Below are 21,667 nucleotides of genomic sequence, written 5' to 3'. Positions count from 1 at the left end.
AGAACCGATTGGAGGAAGGCGTCCAACACGTTGCTCTGAGGCCTGTGCCTCACTAGTAGCTGGAGCAACCGCACTGGCTCTATTGGTGGTTCGTCCCGCAATAGAACCGTCCCTGCCTCTGGTCCTCACTGTAAAATTTAAAAATATAAGGAAAATAAATTCTTCTTTTTTTTTTAAATTGAAATACCGAAAAATTTCAAAATTTCCGATAATATTGGTAAATGATAATACCGGAAATTTTGAAATTTCCGTTACGAAAATATCGAAAATTTTGAAACTTCTAGTAGCAAATACCAGAAATTTCAAATTTTCTAGTACAATATACCAGAAATATCACAAAATATACCATAAATCTTACTTGTTTTTACCACATTTCCGGTATGCCTTCAAAATTTCCAGTATCGTCCGAAAATTTGGGAGGTGGCAAGATAAATACTCGGTGCTATCTATTGATCAAATGTGTTTTGATTTAGGAATATAATATCAAGGTTCAAATTCCAATTGGCATTATTTGACTTACCTTTTGATTTTGGTGTTATTTTAAATGTTTTCAAAATAATTGCTGCAGATTAAAAAAATTGAAATAATTTAAATGAGGTTACTCATAAAACTGAACTTGGGCTTCAATTATCAAATTGGGCCGGGCTAAAAAGTTTCTTGGGTCAGGCCCAACATATCATTCTCCAACAAAACCCAAAAAAAATTAGGGTTTGCGCTACAGCTCCTTCAGATCATCTTCTTCATCTTCTTCCTTTCTGCGTTCTCTCAATCTCCATTCTTCACCATGAGCAGGTCAGGCCAGCCTCCGGATTTGAAGAAGTAAGCCTTGTACCCGTTTTCACTTCAATTCATTATTACATTTTTTCCTAGCCATTCAATTTCTTCTTCACTTGATCGACATTAATATGATTTTTTTTTTATTTTTTTGTGTTTATTTTGGCAGATACATGGACAAACAGCTTCAAAGTAACTATCTTTCTTCTAATAATTATTATTATCTTCTTTCTTTCTCGTCAAATTGGATTTTCATACTTCATGTGTATAATTTGGTGCTTCTTATCTGAAAACATGCTTTATAATTTGGTGAGGGGTTATACTGAAATGAGCTTTATTATCTTGCAGTCAAGCTGAATGCGAATCGTATGATTGTTGGTACTCTCCGTGGCTTTGACCAATTTATGAATTTGGTTGTTGACAATACTGTTGAGGTCAATGGCAATGAGAAAAATGAAATAGGAATGGTGGTAAGTCCTCAAATTATGATTGCATTATCAATTTAGGTGTAGCAGCTTATAGAGATTGAACATTGTTAAATTCATTCCTATTCTGCAGGTAATCCGTGGAAATAGTGTGGTAACTGTAGAGGCACTTGAACCAGTAAACAGGAGCATTTGATTTCTGTTTCTTGTAAACATTTATAACTAAATTGTAAGGTTTCAAATTTCAACAGAAAGTGATATTGCTGGGAGTGAAATGTAATTGGGGATCTAATACGGTCATGCTAGCGGCTAACTGTGGTTATGTTTCTAGTTGAATATCAGCCCGGGATACCTTCAGTGGTTCAGTGGATGGATGGTATTGGTTTTAACTAAAATGATGTTTACGTCTTTTTAGTTGAATTCATAGATTTCTGTTGCATATAACATAAGCAATTCTCTCTTTCTTTCTTCACATTTGAGTCTAAAATTACAGCTTACACATAATGTTTTGTTAAGTAAATCATATATGTTGTTGACTAATGTCTCATTCTGCTCTTTGTTTTGCTTAATACGTCCAGAACCTAGCAACTTTCTATGTATCTAGGTCATGTATGTGTTATTTTGGTTATATTAAATTTCATGTTGTAAAGATCATTTCTTCTCCAATGAATGGTATTAATATTATTTTAGAATAATTTTCATTTAAATGGATCATTCATTTGAGATGAAGAGAATGATTTTTTTTTTGTAATATCAAATTCTTCCAAACACCCTGTTATATGCATTGACAAGTTTATGACATATCCGTTGAGAGTGAAAAATAGTTTGTGAATAGGTACTTTTAGGGGACCTATATTGTAGCTAGCTAATTGCAATTTTCCTTTGTTGTGTTACTTGAGCAATGTGCTTTTCTTCATGCCCTTTTTCCCCTCTTAAATCCCAGTCAATGGTATGTGTTTGGTTAGAATTGTTTTATCTCCAAACTAACCAGAAAGTATTAATGATGCACTTTTCAAGTTAATTGTTCTTGTTCTTATCCTATGCCAAACATTATTCTTGTAAGGAGATTTGTTAGGTATCACCTTTTTTGAACAGCCACATGCATGTGCAATATTCAAATCTCGTGTGAGACTTCTATAATTTGTGAGTGTCATTTACATTTGACAAAACTTAAAACTACACATTTGGTCGACATTGTTGTACAATTAACTAGGACCTCAGCTTGTGAATTGTATTAAATGAAATTTTGCCTAATCATTTGTAGATCAAATTATCTGAATTTGTTCGTTTGTCCATAGGTCAGTATTGGATTTTTTTAAAATAAATTGAGAGAATCACACATCTCTCCATTAACACCAAACTTTAAGTTCTTTTTTTTGTCCGTTGAGTTTTCCATGTTCATTTCCCTTTTATATTCGTCACCTTTTTTTGCGACTTTGTTGCCTTCGAAAAATTATCTTTGAGGATTCAGTGTTGATGGTATTCTTGGGTTGGAGAAAGATAGCCTTTGTTCCTCTTTAACTTCTACCAACTGTATGTGACCTCAAGCATGTGCATTTGCGTAGAACTCCATGGTGATAGTACGGTTGCTAGCTTTTGATCAAGTTGTTTAGCTTCATCCGCCCTCTTTGCACCAATTCATCAAGCAGCACCTCGGGAAATTCGTGCAAACTTTTTAGATCAAAGCTTCATCTACCCTCTTCCCACCAATTCATCAAGCATCTCAGGAAATTCGTGCAAACTTTTTAGATCATTGCTCCTTTCTTAAATGCACATAAAATCCTTTACAAGCAGGTACCTAGCAGCATCTTCCTATGACAGGAACTTATATGACACGAATAGAGTAGAGCAGCACTGGGGGAACCTTAAAACTTATATGACACGAATGGAGTAGCAGTAGCACTGGTGGAACCTTAAAACTTATATGACACGAATGGCAGTAGCACTGGTGGAACCTTAAAACTTTGCACTGGTGGAACCTTAAATGCTACTACTTTTCGGAGCCATTATACTGATAAAATGCAAATATAAAACTAAAGGAGCTAAAATAATGTTAAAAGATGAAGAGATTATGGGATAATTTGAGAGGAAATTTAGTGAATAGTGAAAGTGTATGAAGAAGTGCCCTCAACCTTACTATTAATAGGCGCTGCAGGCATCAAATCTTGCCACGATGAGAGTCCATCTTTTGGAAATCCACGTATTTTTGTGGTCTAAATGGATAGAGGAGGCAGTGGCAACACCAACAAATGATGCCAAAGTGGTAACTATGTTTTTAGTCAAAAATATTTTCACATGACTTGGCACACCTAGAGAAATTATCAGTGATGAGGAAACTCATTCCACCATCATGATTTTTTACCCCTAGGTCTCAAAGCTCTTGATTCTCCTAACATCTTTTTATCTATTTTTTTAATATCTTAGGTCATCTTATTTCACATATCATTTGCATTTTTTAGCCATCACTTGATTAGTGGCGCTCCCATGTGACTTCTTCTCTTTGCTCTCCTCTTAATTCCTACATCCATAACCAATACTCCATGTTGAATAGTCAAACTCTCTCTCTCAGAATAACTTTACAATCCAAGCAAATCTTTCTATCTGTTTTTCTATTAAGAAAGAAATCTATCTCAAAATGTGTCACCCCACTCTTAAATGTGATAAGATGTTCAACTCTTTTTCTAAACCAAGTACTAGCTATATTAAGATCAAAAGCTGACGAAAACTCATGGATTGATCCTCCGCATTTACCTCCTCAAGACCATACCTCCATGCACACCCTCAAAACCTCTTGCTATGTTTCCTACATGTTCATTTAGACCCCCTCCTAGGAAAATTTCTCAGGGTGTATTCTGAGTTAAGTCTTATAAATCCTCTCAAGATTTTACCTTAAGGTGTTTTTCTAACCCAATCCGAGGTGCATAAGCCCTAATAACATTGAAAGTGTCTTGTTCTACTACGAATTTCAAGACTATTATTCTATCTACTACTCTTTTCACATCAACAATAACATTGAAAGTGTCTTGTTCTACTACGAATTTCAAGGCTATTATTCTATCTACTACTCTTTTCACATCCACAATATTCTTCTTCCACTCCTTCCAAATTGGTCTCTATCCCATTTTTCTCATCTAATTTTTTCGGTGTACCAAAGTTTAAATTCTGAGTTGTTTAATTCTTTTGCCTTTTCACTTGTCCAGTTAGTTTCATGTAAGCACATACAATTGATCTTTTTCTTAACCATGGTGTTCATTATTTACATAATTTCGAGGGAGTATGCATATATTCCATTCCATTATCCAAAACGAATCTTAGATATCAATTTCAATTATGTTAATAATATAATATAACTTATAATAAAAGTTTTAAAAATTGCAAAATAAAATATAAATAGGCTAAATTATTTTAGTCCAATTATAACAGTTTTAGCATAAAAATAGTGGCAATTGGTGCAATAATAATAGAATTAATTTGATTCTCAGTCGTGTTGTGTAAGAATAATGACTCTAGACTGTGTAGATATCAATAGTATTCCTTTCTAAATAAAAAAAGTTTGGAATATATTAGGTTAGTTTAGCATGCATTTCGGCGTTGTGAGGATGAATTAATAGCATAAGAAAAATGAATAAATGAATAAATTTAGACAAAACAAATGGAATGGTAAGCGTAAATGTCTCCTATAAAGATGCATGGTGACAAAGTCTCCCCACGTATAAATATGTATATAAATCAATCAATCATAAGTAACACTTACTCCAATCTCACTTTCATTTACACTTTATCAAGCAAGGTCTGTGTTTCTCTATCATTATTTTTTTCTGATATTGCATGCAACATGTTTGATATTTGATATTTGGTTATTCATTCGTTCATGTGTTTGATTTGAAGATGAGTGATCACGATGAACAAGTTCAGGAAGTTCAAGAAGTTCAAGAATCCCGTCCAGCTCCACGTTTGAATGAAAGGATTCTTTCTTCTTTGTCAAGGAGATCAGTAGCTGCACACCCTTGGCATGATCTCGAAATCGGTACACCATCTTTATTCTTTCTCATATCTTCAAAATAAGGTTTGAAATGTTCTTAATTTCAATTTCTACTATTCAATATGCAGGACCTGGAGCTCCCCATATTTTCAATTGTGTAAGTTCTCCTCCTCCTCCTCATCATCATCATCTATTTCCTTTCGAAAACATGTTTCCGTTTGAGACGAATTCGCGAAACAATTTTGGTTGGTGCAGGTTGTGGAGATCACTAAAGGAAGCAAGGTCAAATATGAACTTGACAAGAAAACTGGTTTAATCAAGGTATAAACCAATTTCCTGCTTGCTTATTGAAATGCTGCAATTAGGTTGTTCTTTTTAACATTTGAATATTGTTCAGGTTGATCGAATTTTGTATTCGTCGGTTGTTTACCCTCATAACTATGGTTTCATCCCTCGCACACTGTGCGAAGACAATGATCCAATTGATGTCCTGGTTCTGATGCAAGAGCCAGTCCTTCCTGGTTGTTTCCTGCGAGCAAGAGCCATTGGACTCATGCCGATGATTGATCAGGGAGAGAAGGATGATAAAATCATTGCAGTATGTGCTGATGATCCAGAATATAAGCACTTTACTGACTACAAAGAACTCGCACCTCATCGCATCATGGAAATTCGACGCTTTTTTGAAGATTGTATCCTTAGCATAACAATCTTGGTTTATGATTTTTCAAATAACTTATTTATTTTGTTGTTTTTTCTTAACATTCTGCTAAGACAAGAAGAATGAGAACAAGGAAGTGGCAGTGAATGATTTTCTACCTCCAAGCACTGCTGTTGAAGCCATCCAGCACTCAATGTCAGTATATCTGTAACAAATGTTGCGTTGTTCTGCAATCAGCATCATATCTTCTTCTTCTACTAATATCTTCATATCAATGATTTGGTGCAGGGATCTTTATGCGGAATATATTCTGCACACCTTGAGGAGATAGACAAGAATGCGGTTCTCCAATCTCCATTAATTAATCAGAATAAGCTGTAATCCACACAGTTCTAAATTATGTTTTGATCAGCAGTATCTACACTTATAATTATTATTTTTTAATTTAGTTGGATAATATTATACCACTTGAATGATTCATCAAGTGAAAAACAATTATCAACGTTGCTTGATATGTAATACTTCTCATATAGAATCCTCCAATTTTTGATGCATGATTTGGCTATATGTTATTTATCAGTGTGTTATTTTATTCCATAGTCTTGTGTCAGATTGAAATATTGTGTTATCTTATTCCATAGTCTTGTGTCAGAGTGAAATATTAACTACTAAATTTCTAAAGAATAAGTGGAGAATTGATTATAACTATTAACCACATTATTAAAGGGGGAAAACGTACACTTAATTTCATAAAATCACATTTGATAGGACAAAATCAGTTCATATAATTTAGAGAAACCAATAATCAATCATGTATTACACTAAGTCAAGTATTTTTGAATTAGTAACATGACATGAATCATAATAAATTTCTATTAGATGATGGTGTAAAACTATTCTATTTATGATTTGATTTTAGAAGGATTTTGGAGGGGAAGGCTTTGGACAATTGCATAATATTGAAATGTATTTGATATATTTAAAAAACAAAATGATTTTATATGCTAATTTAGTATATTATTTTTATTTTTTTTAAATGCCACACGCATTTCAAGATATATATGCAACACTCTAAAACCCTTCAAAAACCAACTCCCAAAACTCTTAATTGAACCCTTTAATCTCTGTTATTTATGTGAAACCAAACACATAATTATGCTTGCAACATAAACAATATCAAAAAGGTTATAATGAGACCCTATTATCAGCCAATAATTTAAATGAGTTGCTTCAAAAATATATCCTACAAAAACATAGTAACAAAGTTTAGATCAGTTTATTATCGCATTTTCTATTTTTATTTCTTAGAATGTAGTATTAGTTTTTAGTTGTTAACAAGAGAAAATAATCTTGAGGTGAACACTAAAAAAGATGAAATTAAAAAAAATGTTTTCACAAAATTAAACAGAATTTTGAAAATACTTGTTTTAAGCACCTATACAATCCTCTCTTCAGTTACAAGATACTGGCTGTGGTGAGTGTTCATTAACATAAAAGTATGAGGGCTCAGGTTCATACTAGTACCAAAAGTGCAATGTAGATTATAACTTGTATATTTTTATCACTGATACAACTTTCATATATGGTGGTTTATAATTTATTTACCCACTCCATTTGACTGGAATATGGTAGTTTGAACAAGTTGATTAATATTACTACAAGATAGAATGTGAATAATAAACACTACATCTATCTATCTATCTATCTATCACGAGTATAATTTGTTTATTAGTTCTAAGAGAAGAACAGCAGCTGAGTCTTTGGCCTTCTTGACACTTGGCATTGGCTCTCCAACACACTCACCTGTCCAACCTTTATCAGTAGTATTCACGCGCACTGCAAATGTAAACCTCTTGGCATGTGCAGGACCACCCTCGCTCACACACCTACAAATCAAGTCGGGCCATTTTAGCTCCATTAAAGCGAAGCCATTCAAAGTGATATTCAAGTTATACAGTATAATTTCATACCGGTAGAATGGCATAGGCCAGTTTCTTCGCAAACAGATGTCATTTAATGTTTGTCTAGTAAATGTCTGGTTCCCATTCTTTGTCCCGTTTTCATCATTTTTCTCCTGAATTTTGTCCACTTCCTTCTCTTTCAAAGAAGCAAGGGCATTTCTAGCAGCTAATTTCTGTGCCATTTTTTTCTGTGGATTTTGAGCAGTCCCTACTTGCACTCCATCAATGAATACTTCAACAGTGGCCAAATTCCCAGCGCGACTAGCTCTATACTCCAAACCTTCGGCCTGCTGCTGGCATCGCTCTTGCAGCTCACGCACAGGATGCATTGGCAAAGTCTCTGGTGTGACCATAGGATGCAAAAGAGGCTGAAAAACCTGGGGAAATTAAAAAAACCAATAATATTATCCGTCAAACATTTTGACAGAAAAGAAATATATATAGGAAGGGTCTATATGCTTAAAAGCTAGGTGCTAACCTTCCAAACGACAGCAGTATTCCTCCCACTGTCAAGAAAAATTGCCCCTGCAATAGATTCAAGAATGTCACCAAGGACCTTGGGAGCTTTGCAGTCTCCAAGACCAAACGAGTTAAACCCTGGTTTTAATAATTCTTCTTGAACTTCCTTCACAAATTCTTTAATCTGTAGACAATCAAAAGTGCAATGTCAGGTAGACCATAGACCCCAACGGATCAGCAACAACTTGCTCAAGATACTAAGAAGTGTAGGGTACATGATCCATCTCCAAGTACTAACTAATAAACGAAATCACTGGTGAGAAATAAAACCTGTTTTTCTAAGGCACTGGACCCATGTCGCAAATGCAGGTGAAGATTGTGCTTAACTGTAACACGTGCAAAATTTTCATTGTTTACAGCAGCAGCTCGAAGGTCAGTCAGACGTCCTGGAGGCAGGTCTGTGTATGAGAAAAATAAATGCCTGGTTATAAGATGGTCCAACACAGCATCACCAACAAACTCCAACCGCTGATAACAGGATACTCCTGAGGATGGTCTTGAGGCATGAGTTATGGCTTCTATCAGCAGACCCTTGTCTTTAAACTTAAGATTTAGAGCCCCTTCTAAAGCATCGAAATCAACACTCCTGAGTATGCTGTCTGGAACACAGGATGGCTTTGTTGTACATTCCATTTCATCGGGATCGATCTCTATGTGAATACCAATCCATTTCATAAGGTGGTTAGCAGCATTCTTACCACCTTCGACATAATACACTCCAATCAGTGCTTCCACTACATCTGCAAGTGTCTTGCTGGACAGAACTCGGTAAGAACTTGAATCACTCTCAAGCTCACCATCTTCCATTTCATCCTCAACCCCATCAGTGATATCCATCATCTCAATCTTACAAATGGACTTCTCTTGGTCAAATAAAGATGACTCATCATCCTTTGTATCTTCATCAAATACAGGCAGCACCCCAGGAGCTGCCCATCTGGATGGGGCAAAGCGATCTGCTAGGATATATGATTGAAGACCTTTACTTAATGCATACTGATATAATACCATGTTACTGACCATTTGTTGTCTCATCCTAGTAAGCTGGCCTTCATGTTTCTGTGGATATTTTAGGAAAAGAAAGCGACTAACAACCCATTTCAGATAAGCATCTCCCAGAAGCTCAGCCCTTTCATAGCAAAATGTCTCCTGGCAAGATGCAGCGGTCAAGGCCTCCAAGATCTGTTAATGTAGAATGCATGGGTTAACTGCAGAAACTAGAATTAAAAGCTAACTACCTTGAGCTGGGAAGATACCTTTGAAGCCTGAACAGGATAATTTATCATATTCTTAAGCTGAACTGCAAGCAGCATGCTTTCAACCCTCCTCATTATTGAAGGCAGTCTCTGAGCACCACGAACGAGTGATCCAGGCAGTGGATGTACCAAACATAGCTCGGGAGGAAGGAAAACATAGTAAGTTTTGTCATGAGTCTCTTCGGATTCACCTTCGTGTGCTACAATAGTGCAACATTCCCCGTTAAATAAGATCTACAAATTTGTGGAAAAACTTAATAGTTGTAGAATAGGAATTATGAGAGAGCACCTTCACTGTGTTCAAATCGAGGGGACAAAAGATTCTTGCAGTATGATACACCACGCCCTCTTATAAGAGGTTGCTGCTTGTAAACCAAATCAACACCGTATCTAAAAGAAAACCAGCAGCCATATGCACCCTGAGTTATGCAGGAAGAGACAAAAAGCTTCTGTAATCTGGAAGGATCAACATGCTATTGTCACTCTCCATGGGACATTCTTGATAAATCCATTCCGATTGGAGGTGACAACAGATGCCTCCTTTACAGATTAAGATTAGCTTCCTGGTCTTCCTGCACAACATTATAGGTGCAATGTGGCTAACATAATATCAGTAACATATTTCAAGACACAAACAAAAGAGTAAGAAAAAATGGAGTAGGGAGGCTTGCTGGATGATAAAGAGAAAATCTAAACAAAAGAGAAAATACTAGAAGACTAATATAATGTATAAGAGAATTCTACATCATACTTTTGCTTGTAGTAATCAGCATATGAACTGTATTCCAGAGGACCAAGATAACCTTCTTTCCTAGGGAAAGAATTCTCTGCTGACATTTCATAGCGTATTGAATCAACATAAAACCTCTTCCCTGAATGAGCAGCAGTTACAATTCTCCCTACCAGATCATCTGCACTGGTACAGGTATCTGCCATCATCAATTTTCCTTTGCTAGTCATGTTGATATGCTTTTGTGTTTGCACGGAATCTCTGTTAGGAACCAATCCCGAAGCTTTCACTACATCAAACTGGGCCACAGCTCCTCTGATTCCATAGGTTGGATGTGACTTTTGCCCAAAAGCCAAGCCATGACGCAACTTCCCGAATCCGTATTCCCTTCTATCGCCACCTAAAGTTCTCTCATTAGTGCCAAGGTAAACATCTGGTCGAGCCTTCTGTAGGGGATTTTTCCATGCATCAGCTCCAATTATTGTCTCAACCAGATGCCAGTCAATTTGGTTCATAGGATCTAAAGACTTATTGCCGACCATTGGGACAAACAAATATGCTTTTGCAGGATCCCAAGGAGTGGTAGATGGTTCAACATCCACATCCAAGACAATGCTCATTAATCTTACATGAAAGCTTTTCAGGGATGCCAACTGCATTCCATAAAAAATAGTTTTCTTCCAGTTTTCAGAAATTAAAATATTTAAAAGTTATGAACATTTGAAAAAAGTATAAACAACTGTTAATCTATCAACCTGATTCTCAGTGATATCTATTGACTCTCTAAAGACAAGAGATGCCTTGGTAGTCACGGTTCGAGCAATAAATAGATCCATGGACATCGATAACACCTACACAAATAAATGCGGTCAGAGAGGAAGAAAATGAGTTACAATACCCACAAATGATCTAAAAGTAGTAGCACAGATAGAAACTACTACCTCTGCATCCAGCTCAGTGCCAAAAAGTACTGCAAAATCTGAAACCTGAGTCAAGAACGGATCCTTTGACTGGCCTACATTCTCGCACTTTATGGTATACAAATAAAGATGAAGCAATTTGGAGTCCTTGCAAGCATCTTTTCCAGATAAGATCCATTCTCCCTGAAAATCCAGATAGCATTGAGCAACAGTGGATATTTTTGGGCAAGGCAATAAACTCAAGATAAGAGCTGTATTGGCAAAAACATGAAGCTAGGAACAAAACCCCTCTTGTAACTGAAGTCCAATAAAAGCACACTTTTTATGGCACAGATACATAGTAGATGCATTCTCATTTGTAGAAGCATCCTTGTTCTTTTCATTTCCTGTATGGGGGAAATATCTAGAATTCTAGAATCAAGATTGCAATTATTCACTATTTATCTTCTTTATTCCTAAGAGTTCCACATTGGATATTAATATGGGCTGAATAATGGTTATCAGTGGTGGGCATCCCTCACCTTATAAGTTGGTTTTGTGGGGTTAAGTTATGCCAAACCCCAAATACTAGGAGTTCTGTTGATGATTCTTCTCCAAGGCCTTCTTCAAGCTCACAGCATTTGATTGCAGATATTATAACACAAGCTTTACATATAAGTAATAATCGACAATGCGTTCTGGTCATTAAAAGGAATTGGATTTGACTGATCTGACATTAGATATAATTTTCTAAGTACACAGTAGATATCATTATATTGTCATTTGAATCATCTAGCCAAACCCATCTAGTAGTAAGAAAAGGCATTGGTTGTTCTTGTCTGTTCGGTCAACAATATACCAAAAATCTCACATCACAAAAATAAAAATTTAGAACATATAATTTGCAGAATGAACCAACCTTCAGTATATTGGCCACACCTTCAGGATAGAACTCCCTATGTCTAGCAGTCCCTGGAAGTGCATCCCCTTCATCATTTTGCTCAGCCTTTTCTTTTTCTCCCCCACTTCCTTTATCAGGCAATAACATGTCAGTAAATGCTCCCATCTCATGCAATTTTTTGCAAGCAGCTAGACAAACAGCCTGCAAAACACCAAATCAATAACCAGCGCTTGTTTATAAAGATGAGCAAAATCTAGGCAGTTCATAATAAATGATGACATGCCTGTTGTGCCAAGCGCATTGAACTGCAGATAGGACCCTCCAGATTTTCAAATGGTGCATTACATGGCAGTTGAAGCCTGCAAGAATATTCAGTGGGGCCTCCAGAGTTTTCATGCTTCTCCATAATAAATTCGGGACGAAGAATTGAATATCTGGATAATGAATAGATGACATCCAAATCATAATTTGAAGCTCAAAATACAAAAGGAAGTGAAGCAAATCAACAATCTCAAACAGAAAGTAGCACCTGTCACTAGGTAGCTGAGAGCAGTAGAAGTGGACAAGTCCTACAGCAGAATTTAAACTAACTACTGCACCAGTGGATTTCACCTGGTAAATTGTTTCTGGATGGGTATCTACAGAAATCAACCTTGAAGTGTCTTTCAGATGACTAAGGTCTGTTCTCTCTATTGCTTCTCTCCGCAAAGTCTCCTCACTGTTCCTGGCATTCCTTAGGAATGCTTCATGTGACAAATTTCCCCTATTTACAATACAAATCAATCCAGGGGGTGGAAATAGTTTTCAGTTATTCAGTCCCTACTGTCATATAAAACACCAGGTATAAAATATAAAAGATGAAAACCTTTGACAGCATAACTAATCATTGATTGAAAACTCAAAACATATTTTGCAAATAAATCATTCTGACAAATCAAATGTGATTTTTGCCTAAAGTGGCCATATCCATAAAAAATTCTCAGCCTCAGTTATTGCATGACTGCTGGAAAAGGAAAAGCAGTAACCTTTGACAGCATAACTAATTATTGATTGAAAACTCGAACATATTTTGCAAATAAATCATTCTGACACAATCAAATGTGATTCTTGCCTAAAGTGGCCCATAGTTTAGACTACGTGATCCCATGTCCACATCCTAAGGGACGACTAGGCTACAGTTTCAGTTTACCTTCCAAGTTCCAACCCACACTAATTACTGGACCTCACTTGCAACAAATATATAAGAAATCCCCTTGCCAAAAAACCTCAACCAAAAAGAAAATCTGAACAGAAAATCAATGGTTGGAGGAAAGTCATAATGATAATAATAGTTTAAAAGCACCCAAAAATAATAAAGCCATTTCTAGTTACACTGGTGAAGTATCTACACCTTTCACCATGACAGAACCAATGGTATGATAGCAGATCATTGACTTAATCTTATACAAAACCATAAGTACCAAAACAGGCCATCCAAGGAAGGATAAAACCCAGCGGCCAAACATAATCAATTCTATCGCAGAGAGGTTTTAATTTTGTTGGCTTAGCAAAGCTCTAGAAAACAATACTTGAACAGCACGCCAACAGATGATACAGCCATAGCAATTACCTCTCAACCATTAGGATGTAATCAGACCCAGGCTTTCTAGCACGCCCCCTAGACTGAATGTATGCCAGAACAGTCTTTGCAAGATCAAAGCGAATAACAACATTACATTGTCGGATATCAAGTCCTTCTTCAGCAACACTAGTGGCAACTAACAATGTGACCTACATGTGAGTAAAATGAGATCGGGAAAATACAAGGGATTATTTCTCCCCATGTGAATCTGATTGTGCAGTCAAGTTAGCAAGATATAAACCTTACCCGCCCATCACGGAACTTGGCAATTGTATCATGCATTTGGTGGGTCCGCATTTCCTGACTATTGTTGTGACCAATCATGCTTGCACACTTCACAAAACTGAGAGATGGAAGCTCGGCAAAAACCTGCAAAATTAATAGACAGAGGGCCAATAGGATCTTGGTTATGCAATTGAGGCAACCAAAACAAACTATGCATGTAATTTACATATATAACCTTTGGTAGAACTAACGCAGACACAACACGCTCAACAAAGATGATTGCACGAAAGTCGTCTGTGTTCTGATACTTGAGGAGTATTTTGATTAAAGCCTGCACCTTAGGGGTCACCTTGCCATCGGCCACGGCAGCACCTATTATGACATCCACATGCTCCCCACCAGAGACAACTATACAAAAGTGCACCAGCTTAATTAGAAAACCAAACTACATTCCATCTCAACCATAGGTGTATTTAAATTTAAATAGCTTTACATATCAAAGTGTAAAATAGAGACATCAAGGATAAAAACATGGTGAGTGACAACAAGCAGAATGTCACTCAACATGTGAAGTAATTCAGAGATTGGTACCGCCAAGTGTCCAACTTTTTAATGTTCATGCACAAATGCACACAAAATATGAATGCTTTGACACATTGTGTAGAGTCTCACATTGGATGAGATATAGCAAATGCCAGTGTGTTTATTAATTGGGGACAGCTTTTACCTTAAAAGCTGATTTTATAAGGATGAGTTTGGACCAACCTAAATATTTAGTATCAGAGTCTATCAATCTAGGACACCCACCATTTATATCTGCGCCTCAAGTCCAATAGTATTGGGGAAAAAACCCAAGTCCCATATATAAAAGAGTGAAGACCTGAAAAGAGTTTATAATGAGAGGCCCCCGATAACCTTACAAAACGGTATTGTAAGGGCTGAATTAAGCTCAAACTGGGCCATATTCTATCATGTTTCCGTTGTAGGGCCCCACTCGAGTCATGCTCTAGATGTTCAGTTTTGGGCGTGAAGGGAGTGGGTGGTGTTAAAAGTTCCATATTGGATAAAATATAGCCCAACAAAATTTTTATAATGGGGAAAGCCCCAACCTTGGATGAGTTAGGCATAACCCAGATTCTAAGACACATGTAATATATAGTCAAATATTGTCTAATTTTCTGAAGAGTCCTATTTTTTATGCATACTAGTAACTTATCAGGATAAACTACAACAAACTATGAACCATTCAACACGTGTAATTTTAGCCATTATAACATTTGAAGAACCAGGCTCACCGTGACTGTCCGGAAGCTCTCCTTCTTCAATCTCTTCAGGTTCATCAGACCCATTGTGAGCTGCACGATTACCTGAGTCATCTACTCCATCGTTTTTGTCAGAAACGGCACCCTCTGACAGTTGACATTTCAGAAGAGACACAACTTTACTCAGATAAGATTCCTGAAACTTGACATCAAGTTGGTAGTTTGCCCTTTCATCATTTTGCAGAGCTGCAAGAAAAGATTGTGCAACCTGAAAACAAAAGAGAAATTATATATATAGCTATAAAATTCATGATTCCTCACTCTCCATGAAATAGTATGTACCTTATATGAACACCACTGTCCCAGTTCACCAAGTGCATAATTAATAGCTCTCAACTTCTGAATTAGGTTTGCAGCTCCATCACTTTCTGTTCTTTCAGAAACACCATATACTTGGCGCAGCTCTTCCTTAGCTCCAGCATCTCTAGCTCCCATAAACTGCCATTTGCTTCTTCTTGAACTAGATTTTGCAGCTTCCTCAACTTCAGCCTCCATCTGCTTTATTTGCTCATGTAAATAACACAGACTGGCCGCTTTATCATACTCCACCACAATTTCAGAGGGCATAGGCACGTGTTTCTCCAGCTCTTTGCGATCTTTAATGGTACAAACTGTTGAATCTAGCTTACTTTCAAGATTACGAATTTTTATTGCACAGTCTACTTGGCTGGAGACACCTGAATATACCATAAACACAAAATGTTGATCACATATACTTAAAGAGTAGAAAGTTGTTGAACTTGGGGTTCAATCTGCAAGAAAATTGTGGCATGAAGACAAAAAAGTAGTAAAAGTGAAGGGTCCCTAGTTCAATTGAGTGCCTTAATAATTACCCTTAAGGTTAACAGGAGAAGCAGTCATTCCGAATACAGATGGCCTCTTTTCTTTGGATGTTGTATGGTAGAACTCGGACATCACCAGGGAATATGGGTGTTTCTTTACAGCATGATGGCATTCATCGAGAATCAGGAGATCGATTCCTTCCATTTTTATAATGCTATGTCTCAAAATGTTCAAAAGTATTTGAGCAGTCATAACTAAAACCTACAGCACAAATAACCAATTGAGTAATTGCAGTACAAGAAGTCAAAAACACAGCTGGATAGAAGTCAAGAACCTACAGCACAAATAACCAATTGAGTAATTGCAGTACAAGAAGTTAAAGAAATCTTGACACTCATACAGAGTCGTGTCTTTTTCGTATGAATGTGTTTAACTAGCATCTTCACAACTATAAGAGGGTAACAAAGAAGCCAATAAGTACACATTTCTAGTTTTTAGGATAAATTATAACTCGGAGACACCCAAGGTTCTAACCCCAAGAAGTGGATAGGAGTATATACAAAGCATATATGCAACCTGAGAAAAACTATACAAAAGGCCACGCCAAATCAAAGAAGTTAATGAAAGAGAGAAAACAGAATGATCTTAAATAGAAAGTTGAAAAACGCACATGCTTAGTGTCAAATTCCCGCTGCCACCTTCGAGCATCCCAGAAATCCTGCCCCATTTCTCCACAATAGTGGCCCACTTGATATCCTGTGCGCTCACGGATTACCTCTGCTTGCTGTAATTAGACAAAGAGCCAAGAACAATTTCAGCTAGTTGTAATTAGACAGAGAACTAGAACAGCAAGAATAGACACACACTAAATAGGTTGTGAGAAAGTACATTACCTGGTAAACAAGTGGAACTTTAGGAACCAAAAAGACTGCAAGCATTTTCTTATTCTGCTGATTTAAAGTCTCATGTATAGATTTAATAAGAAGAACAGCAATGAGGGTTTTCCCAGCTCCAGTTTCAAGAAAAGCTATAGTATTTCTACTCTTTGCCTGCTCAAGAACATCCAACTGATACTGTCTAGCTTTTTCCTCAGGAACAACCTTCTCCTTACTAACCTGCTCGGTATTCTTATCATCACTAGTTTCCTGTTTGACATCAACAATCATTTTATCTTGGCGAACCCGATCAGGCTCCCAAGTCCCAGAGCGAAACACCAAATCATTAGAACCAGAAGACTTATCCCTCTCCCAATAACCCCTAACATCTCTCCTAACACTGCAAGAATTATCCCTTTTCTTGAAATCTTGAGCCCTCGGCCTCTTCCTACCATTGAAACACCTCTCAAACCTCTCCTTGCTACCATTACTGTTGTTTTGATGATTGATTCTTCTCTCATTGTTGTATCCATTAACACGAGCTCGTTTGCTGAACCGTTCTTCATCTTGATCAACAAGAGCACCACCATCAGTGTTATTACCTTGATTCTTCACATTAGAGAGGTTAGCATCGTCATCACTGAGAGGTGGTGGCGGCGGTGTCGGAGGGAGGCCAGCACCGTTTTTGATACTGTCCAAGATTCGATCAATACCGCCAAAAAAATCTTGATTATTATTGTTAATGGATTGTTGTTGGTGTTGTTGGTTGGGGTCAGAAACATGGAAATCAATGAAATCGTCACAAGGGATATCTTCGCAAGCATCTAACCAGTAAGAAGGGGATGAAACCCTAATTGCATCCTCCATAGTATATGATAACCAAAAAAAGAGGGTTTTCAAAGAATGAAATACTGAAAAGAGTAGAAGAGTTGAGTTGAGTTGAGAGAGGAGAATATTCGAGTCCGCGGTGAATCAACGCCTATTCTTCTTTGAATCACCCACGCGTGCGTGCGTGCACCCCCCTCAACACACTTCTTCTTCTACTTCTTACTAGATTTTGGAGTAAGTAATAGTAACAACGACTTACAGCGCAAAACAAGAGACACTGAGACAAATAATCAAGATCACACCCTCGTTTTTTTATCGACTAAATTTCTAATTAATTTTACTAAATTAGCACACATAACATTAATATATAATTTTATTGCAATTTAATAACTCTATATTTATATAAAAAAATTATATGATGTAAATCTCTAGTTGGATTTATTACTTATAAAATTCATTTATGTATCACGTAAATTTCAATTCAACTATCATCCATAAAATATCTCTTCAATAATGAACAGATATAATATTAATTAATAACTATAAAACATTAATGGTGTCTTGGAATATATTGGTTGTTCACGAACATTTAATGTCTTTTTAATATTTACTACTTGAAATATTCATTTTTGTGATTCATCATATCAAAAGGAGTTCAAGGAAGTGGAATTTAAGGTAAAGTTTATTCTTTTCAATCCCCACTCCTTACATTATGCTGTTTTTGAATTTGGAAATAGGTCACGCGAAAACCGGATGGATGTATACTTTCGATTTGTAGTTGAACAAAACTGGAGTTACATTTTTCGGTTTTTGTCTGTGTTTATTTTCACAATAGAACTGTTAATAACTTAGTGTTAATAAGCTTTATGTTTTCTATTACATTAGGTATGGTGCATCCCGATAACACTCTCAAACCTAATGAATCTCAAGTTGTTTCACCACTCGTATCTCCTATTGTAACAAAGGTGGTAGATATTTGCGAGCATTTTGAAAATGGAGAAGAGTTTGAATTACGTGAAGACATGTTGCATTGGATTCGTACGGAGGCTACGAAACTAGGATTCAATGTTGTGATTGGAAGGTCCGATAATGGTACGGATAAAAGAAATGCATTTGTGACATTGACATGCGAAAGAAGTGGGAAATATATCTGTCGTATCCAAAAATTGAAACGCGAAGATACCGATTCAAGAAAATGTGAATGCCCATTTAGGTTGCATGGTTACCTTTTGGCAAATAACAAATGGAGATTTATTGTGATATGTGGTTTACACAACCATGATTTAAGTCAAAAGTTGGTTGATCATCCAATTGCATGTCGGCTCCTTTTAGATGAGAAGACATGTGTTTCTGATATGACTTTGAGCTTGGTACCACCCAAAAACATACTTGCAACCTTGAAGCGCAAAAGACCCGAGAATACATCAAATATCAAGCAAGTTTACAATAGGCGCTATCAATCCAAATTAGCGATTAAGGGCGATCGAACCAAGATGTGACACTTCTTGAAACTTCTAGATGAAAACAATTATGTTTGTAGGCACCAACGAGGTGATGATAGGGTTACAGTAAGAGATATTTATTGAACTCATCCTGACTCCATTAAATTGTTCAATACATTTCCCACTGTGCTCATAATTGATTCAACGTATATGACCAACAAGTACATGCTTTAATTGTTGGAAATTATTGGTGTTACGTCGACTGAGAAGACATATTTTGTTGGTTTTACATTTCTAGAGTGCAAAAAGAAGACAAATTTGCATGGGCTTTGCAGGTTTGTAGATCAATGTTAAAGGATCAAGAAGATATTTCGAAAGTCATTATTACCGACCGAGATATAGCATTAACGAATTTGGTTGCAACTGTATTTTCTACTTCTTATGCCTTACTTTGAAGGCGCCATATTACAAAAAATGTGAGAAGTCAGGTTAAATTTTCCGCGGTGGGGACAAAATAGATTGCAGGTGAAGATGGAAAATTGGTCAAGTCGGGCGTCATTGTGGAGAAAATTATGGATGCATGGAATGTTATAGTAAATGCATCTACAAAAGAGCTATACGCTGATGTTATTTTATAATTCAGGAATGTTTGCGTGAAATGTCCCGATCTATTGAAATATGTCGAAAGCACAATACTTAATCAGGTTAAGGAAAAGTTTGTTTGTGCTTGGACGGATGATGTTATGCATCTCGGAAATACAACAACGAACCGAGTTGAGTTTGCTCATGCTTGTCTGAAGAATTGGCTGGGAAATAACAAGGGTGATTTGATTACGGGTTGGGATTCTGTGAACCAGATTATACTAAACCAGCATAGTGAGATACATACAATATTTGGTTGTAGTATCACGGTGTTGGAACACAGGTTGAAAGACATTACCTTATATTCTCAGTTGGTCGGTAATATATCTCAGGCAGCTCTAAATTATATTTTTCACGAAGCCAAATGAGCTTCTAATGTCGGTTCCGACAGCTCAAAGTGTGGTTGTTCTATTGTGAAAACATATGGTCTCCCTTGTGCTTGTGTCTTATCTAAGAAGATGGAATTTGATTGCCCGATATGTATGGACGAGGTCTCTAGTCATTGGAAGAGACTCGGTTTTGAAGATGACGGTAAAACGAAATATGATGAATCAAGTATTTCCATCTTGATTGAATGGGAAGTAATTCAAGAAAGATTTTTGAAAGTCGATGACGCCACCAAACTCCACATCAAAGAGCGGTTGAGAAAGAATGCATTTCCAGATACCACGGACCTAAAATCACCATCTCAACCACAAAAATTAAAGGGGCGCCTAAGAATGTGAAACCGACACCGAGCGACAGTTCAATTACGAGAAGTCCATCATATTTTAAACACGTGGACAAAGTTTTTCCCGATTCACCTACTTTGAAATCTCATAAAAGTGCTTTCAAAGGTGCCCGTATTAGATAACCACCTACTACACCGACTCCACCAAAAATATCATTTATCTATCACATGGCGGTTTTTATGCATAAGTACATTGAACAGATCGTCAATGTCGGGGGTGACGGTAGCTATGGTTTTTGAGCTATTTTCGATTTGCTCGGTAAAGGGGAGGATGATTACATTATTGTTCGACATACCCTTGATCAAAGATTTAAGGGACAATACAGATTTATACACACGTGTCTTCGGGAGTAAAGAAAAAATTGAAGAAATATATAACACTCTTGTATCAATGTAGCAACCTGCCCTAAAAATTAACCTTTAGAGTCGTCACCTATTCTACCAAGGCGAATAGGAAACCTTTACACAATTACTGAGATTCAGGATAAGATACTATATTCAGGTCGAGGGAAGGTGTTAGGCACCCTCAACCCTTTCCTAAGGTTTGCATTATAAAGTCAAGGTTTATGGCTAAAAATAAAGAAAGGTGACAGACAGTTAATAGGGTTAAAGGCAAATATTAAGATTAAGGGTTTATGATTAAAGAAGCAAAATCGGGACGAAATGAGATTTATGGGGGAGGGGACTCGCCTTGTTGCCAAGTGCCTACGTACCTCCTTATGGAGGATCAGAGTCTACGTAGTTTGGGAAAGGGTTGTACGCCTTAGGATTTGATATGAAGTGGTTTGAAGGCTTTTTGAGTTGCCTTATCGTAGTTATGATAAATCGTAGTTTTTGAAAAGGTTTGGGAAGTGTTTTAGGATTTGGGCGTACAACCCTGATTTTACTTTGTTACCATTAGTTGCAATAACCAATAGGTTTGATTACCGTGGCTAACGGATTGAAGGGAGGATTGCTAACCACTATAATCGATAGATTCGATTATCACGAATAGCAAATGTGTGTGTTTTAATTATCGTTACTCCTCATAATCGATAGATTCGACTACAAATAATAACGAATTTCGATAAAAGGAAAATGCTAATCATCGT

General features: G+C 36.7%; 4 protein-coding genes across 4 annotated transcripts; 3 read left to right on the top strand and 1 right to left on the bottom strand.

The window, feature by feature from the left end:
- The first annotated feature begins 683 nt into the window (after positions 1–683).
- LOC131626591 (probable small nuclear ribonucleoprotein G) lies at positions 684–1,739 on the top strand. The gene is made up of 4 exons (XM_058897414.1): positions 684–819; positions 944–966; positions 1,123–1,244; positions 1,333–1,739. The coding sequence occupies exons 1-4, from the start codon at positions 785–787 to the stop codon at positions 1,393–1,395; spliced, it is 243 nt and encodes an 80-aa protein (XP_058753397.1). The 5' UTR covers positions 684–784; the 3' UTR covers positions 1,396–1,739.
- A 3,112-nt stretch (positions 1,740–4,851) lies between these two features.
- Positions 4,852–6,400, top strand: LOC131626590 (soluble inorganic pyrophosphatase 1-like). Its single transcript, XM_058897413.1, has 7 exons — positions 4,852–4,989; positions 5,088–5,226; positions 5,310–5,338; positions 5,437–5,502; positions 5,579–5,873; positions 5,956–6,037; positions 6,131–6,400. Exons 1-7 carry the CDS (start codon positions 4,870–4,872, stop codon positions 6,171–6,173), a joined length of 774 nt encoding a protein of 257 aa, XP_058753396.1. The 5' UTR covers positions 4,852–4,869; the 3' UTR covers positions 6,174–6,400.
- An 890-nt stretch (positions 6,401–7,290) lies between these two features.
- LOC131626589 (endoribonuclease Dicer homolog 1-like) lies at positions 7,291–18,052 on the bottom strand. Its single transcript, XM_058897412.1, has 20 exons — positions 16,953–18,052; positions 16,730–16,843; positions 16,110–16,320; positions 15,559–15,953; positions 15,250–15,484; positions 14,190–14,362; positions 13,976–14,098; positions 13,718–13,878; positions 12,638–12,871; positions 12,392–12,542; positions 12,127–12,309; positions 11,250–11,411; positions 11,064–11,159; positions 10,330–10,961; positions 9,868–9,968; positions 9,579–9,778; positions 8,593–9,504; positions 8,282–8,446; positions 7,813–8,180; positions 7,291–7,728 (listed from the first exon to the last, which is right to left on the bottom strand). Exons 1-20 carry the CDS (start codon positions 17,799–17,801, stop codon positions 7,551–7,553), a joined length of 5,643 nt encoding a protein of 1,880 aa, XP_058753395.1. The 5' UTR covers positions 17,802–18,052; the 3' UTR covers positions 7,291–7,550.
- Positions 18,053–18,649: 597 nt separating this feature from the next.
- LOC131626583 (uncharacterized) lies at positions 18,650–20,214 on the top strand. Its single transcript, XM_058897403.1, has 2 exons — positions 18,650–19,257; positions 19,848–20,214. Exons 1-2 carry the CDS (start codon positions 18,650–18,652, stop codon positions 20,212–20,214), a joined length of 975 nt encoding a protein of 324 aa, XP_058753386.1.
- Positions 20,215–21,667: the final 1,453 nt, after the last annotated feature.

The sequence above is a fragment of the Vicia villosa genome, unplaced genomic scaffold (genome assembly GCF_029867415.1).
Source record: "Vicia villosa cultivar HV-30 ecotype Madison, WI unplaced genomic scaffold, Vvil1.0 ctg.000308F_1_1, whole genome shotgun sequence".
NCBI classification, from domain to species: domain Eukaryota; kingdom Viridiplantae; phylum Streptophyta; class Magnoliopsida; order Fabales; family Fabaceae; genus Vicia; species Vicia villosa.
This window is presented reverse-complemented; position numbering and strand designations above follow the sequence as displayed.

Bases quoted from the DNA above. Each gene is read 5' to 3' on its own strand.
- LOC131626591 (XM_058897414.1), top strand. From the start codon at position 785: ATGAGCAGGTCAGGCCAGCCTCCGGATTTGAAGAA. The intron at 820-943 runs GTAAGCCTTGTA...TTATTTTGGCAG, and splicing joins CAGCCTCCGGATTTGAAGAA to ATACATGGACAAACAGCTTC. The intron at 1,245-1,332 runs GTAAGTCCTCAA...CCTATTCTGCAG, and splicing joins AAAATGAAATAGGAATGGTG to GTAATCCGTGGAAATAGTGT.
- LOC131626590 (XM_058897413.1), top strand. From the start codon at position 4,870: ATGTCTCCTATAAAGATGCATGGTGACAAAGTCTCCCCACGTATAAAT. The intron at 5,227-5,309 runs GTACACCATCTT...TTCAATATGCAG, and splicing joins TTGGCATGATCTCGAAATCG to GACCTGGAGCTCCCCATATT. The intron at 5,339-5,436 runs GTAAGTTCTCCT...TGGTTGGTGCAG, and splicing joins CTCCCCATATTTTCAATTGT to GTTGTGGAGATCACTAAAGG.
- LOC131626589 (XM_058897412.1), bottom strand. From the start codon at position 17,801: ATGGAGGATGCAATTAGGGTTTCATCCCCTTCTTACTGGTTAGATGCT. The intron at 14,099-14,189 runs GTTATATATGTA...TTAATTTTGCAG, and splicing joins CTGCGTTAGTTCTACCAAAG to GTTTTTGCCGAGCTTCCATC. The intron at 12,310-12,391 runs GCATGTCATCAT...GGTGTTTTGCAG, and splicing joins CAATGCGCTTGGCACAACAG to GCTGTTTGTCTAGCTGCTTG.
- LOC131626583 (XM_058897403.1), top strand. From the start codon at position 18,650: ATGGTGCATCCCGATAACACTCTCAAACCTAATGAATCTCAAGTTGTT. The intron at 19,258-19,847 runs GTGACACTTCTT...TTTATAATTCAG, and splicing joins AAGGGCGATCGAACCAAGAT to GAATGTTTGCGTGAAATGTC.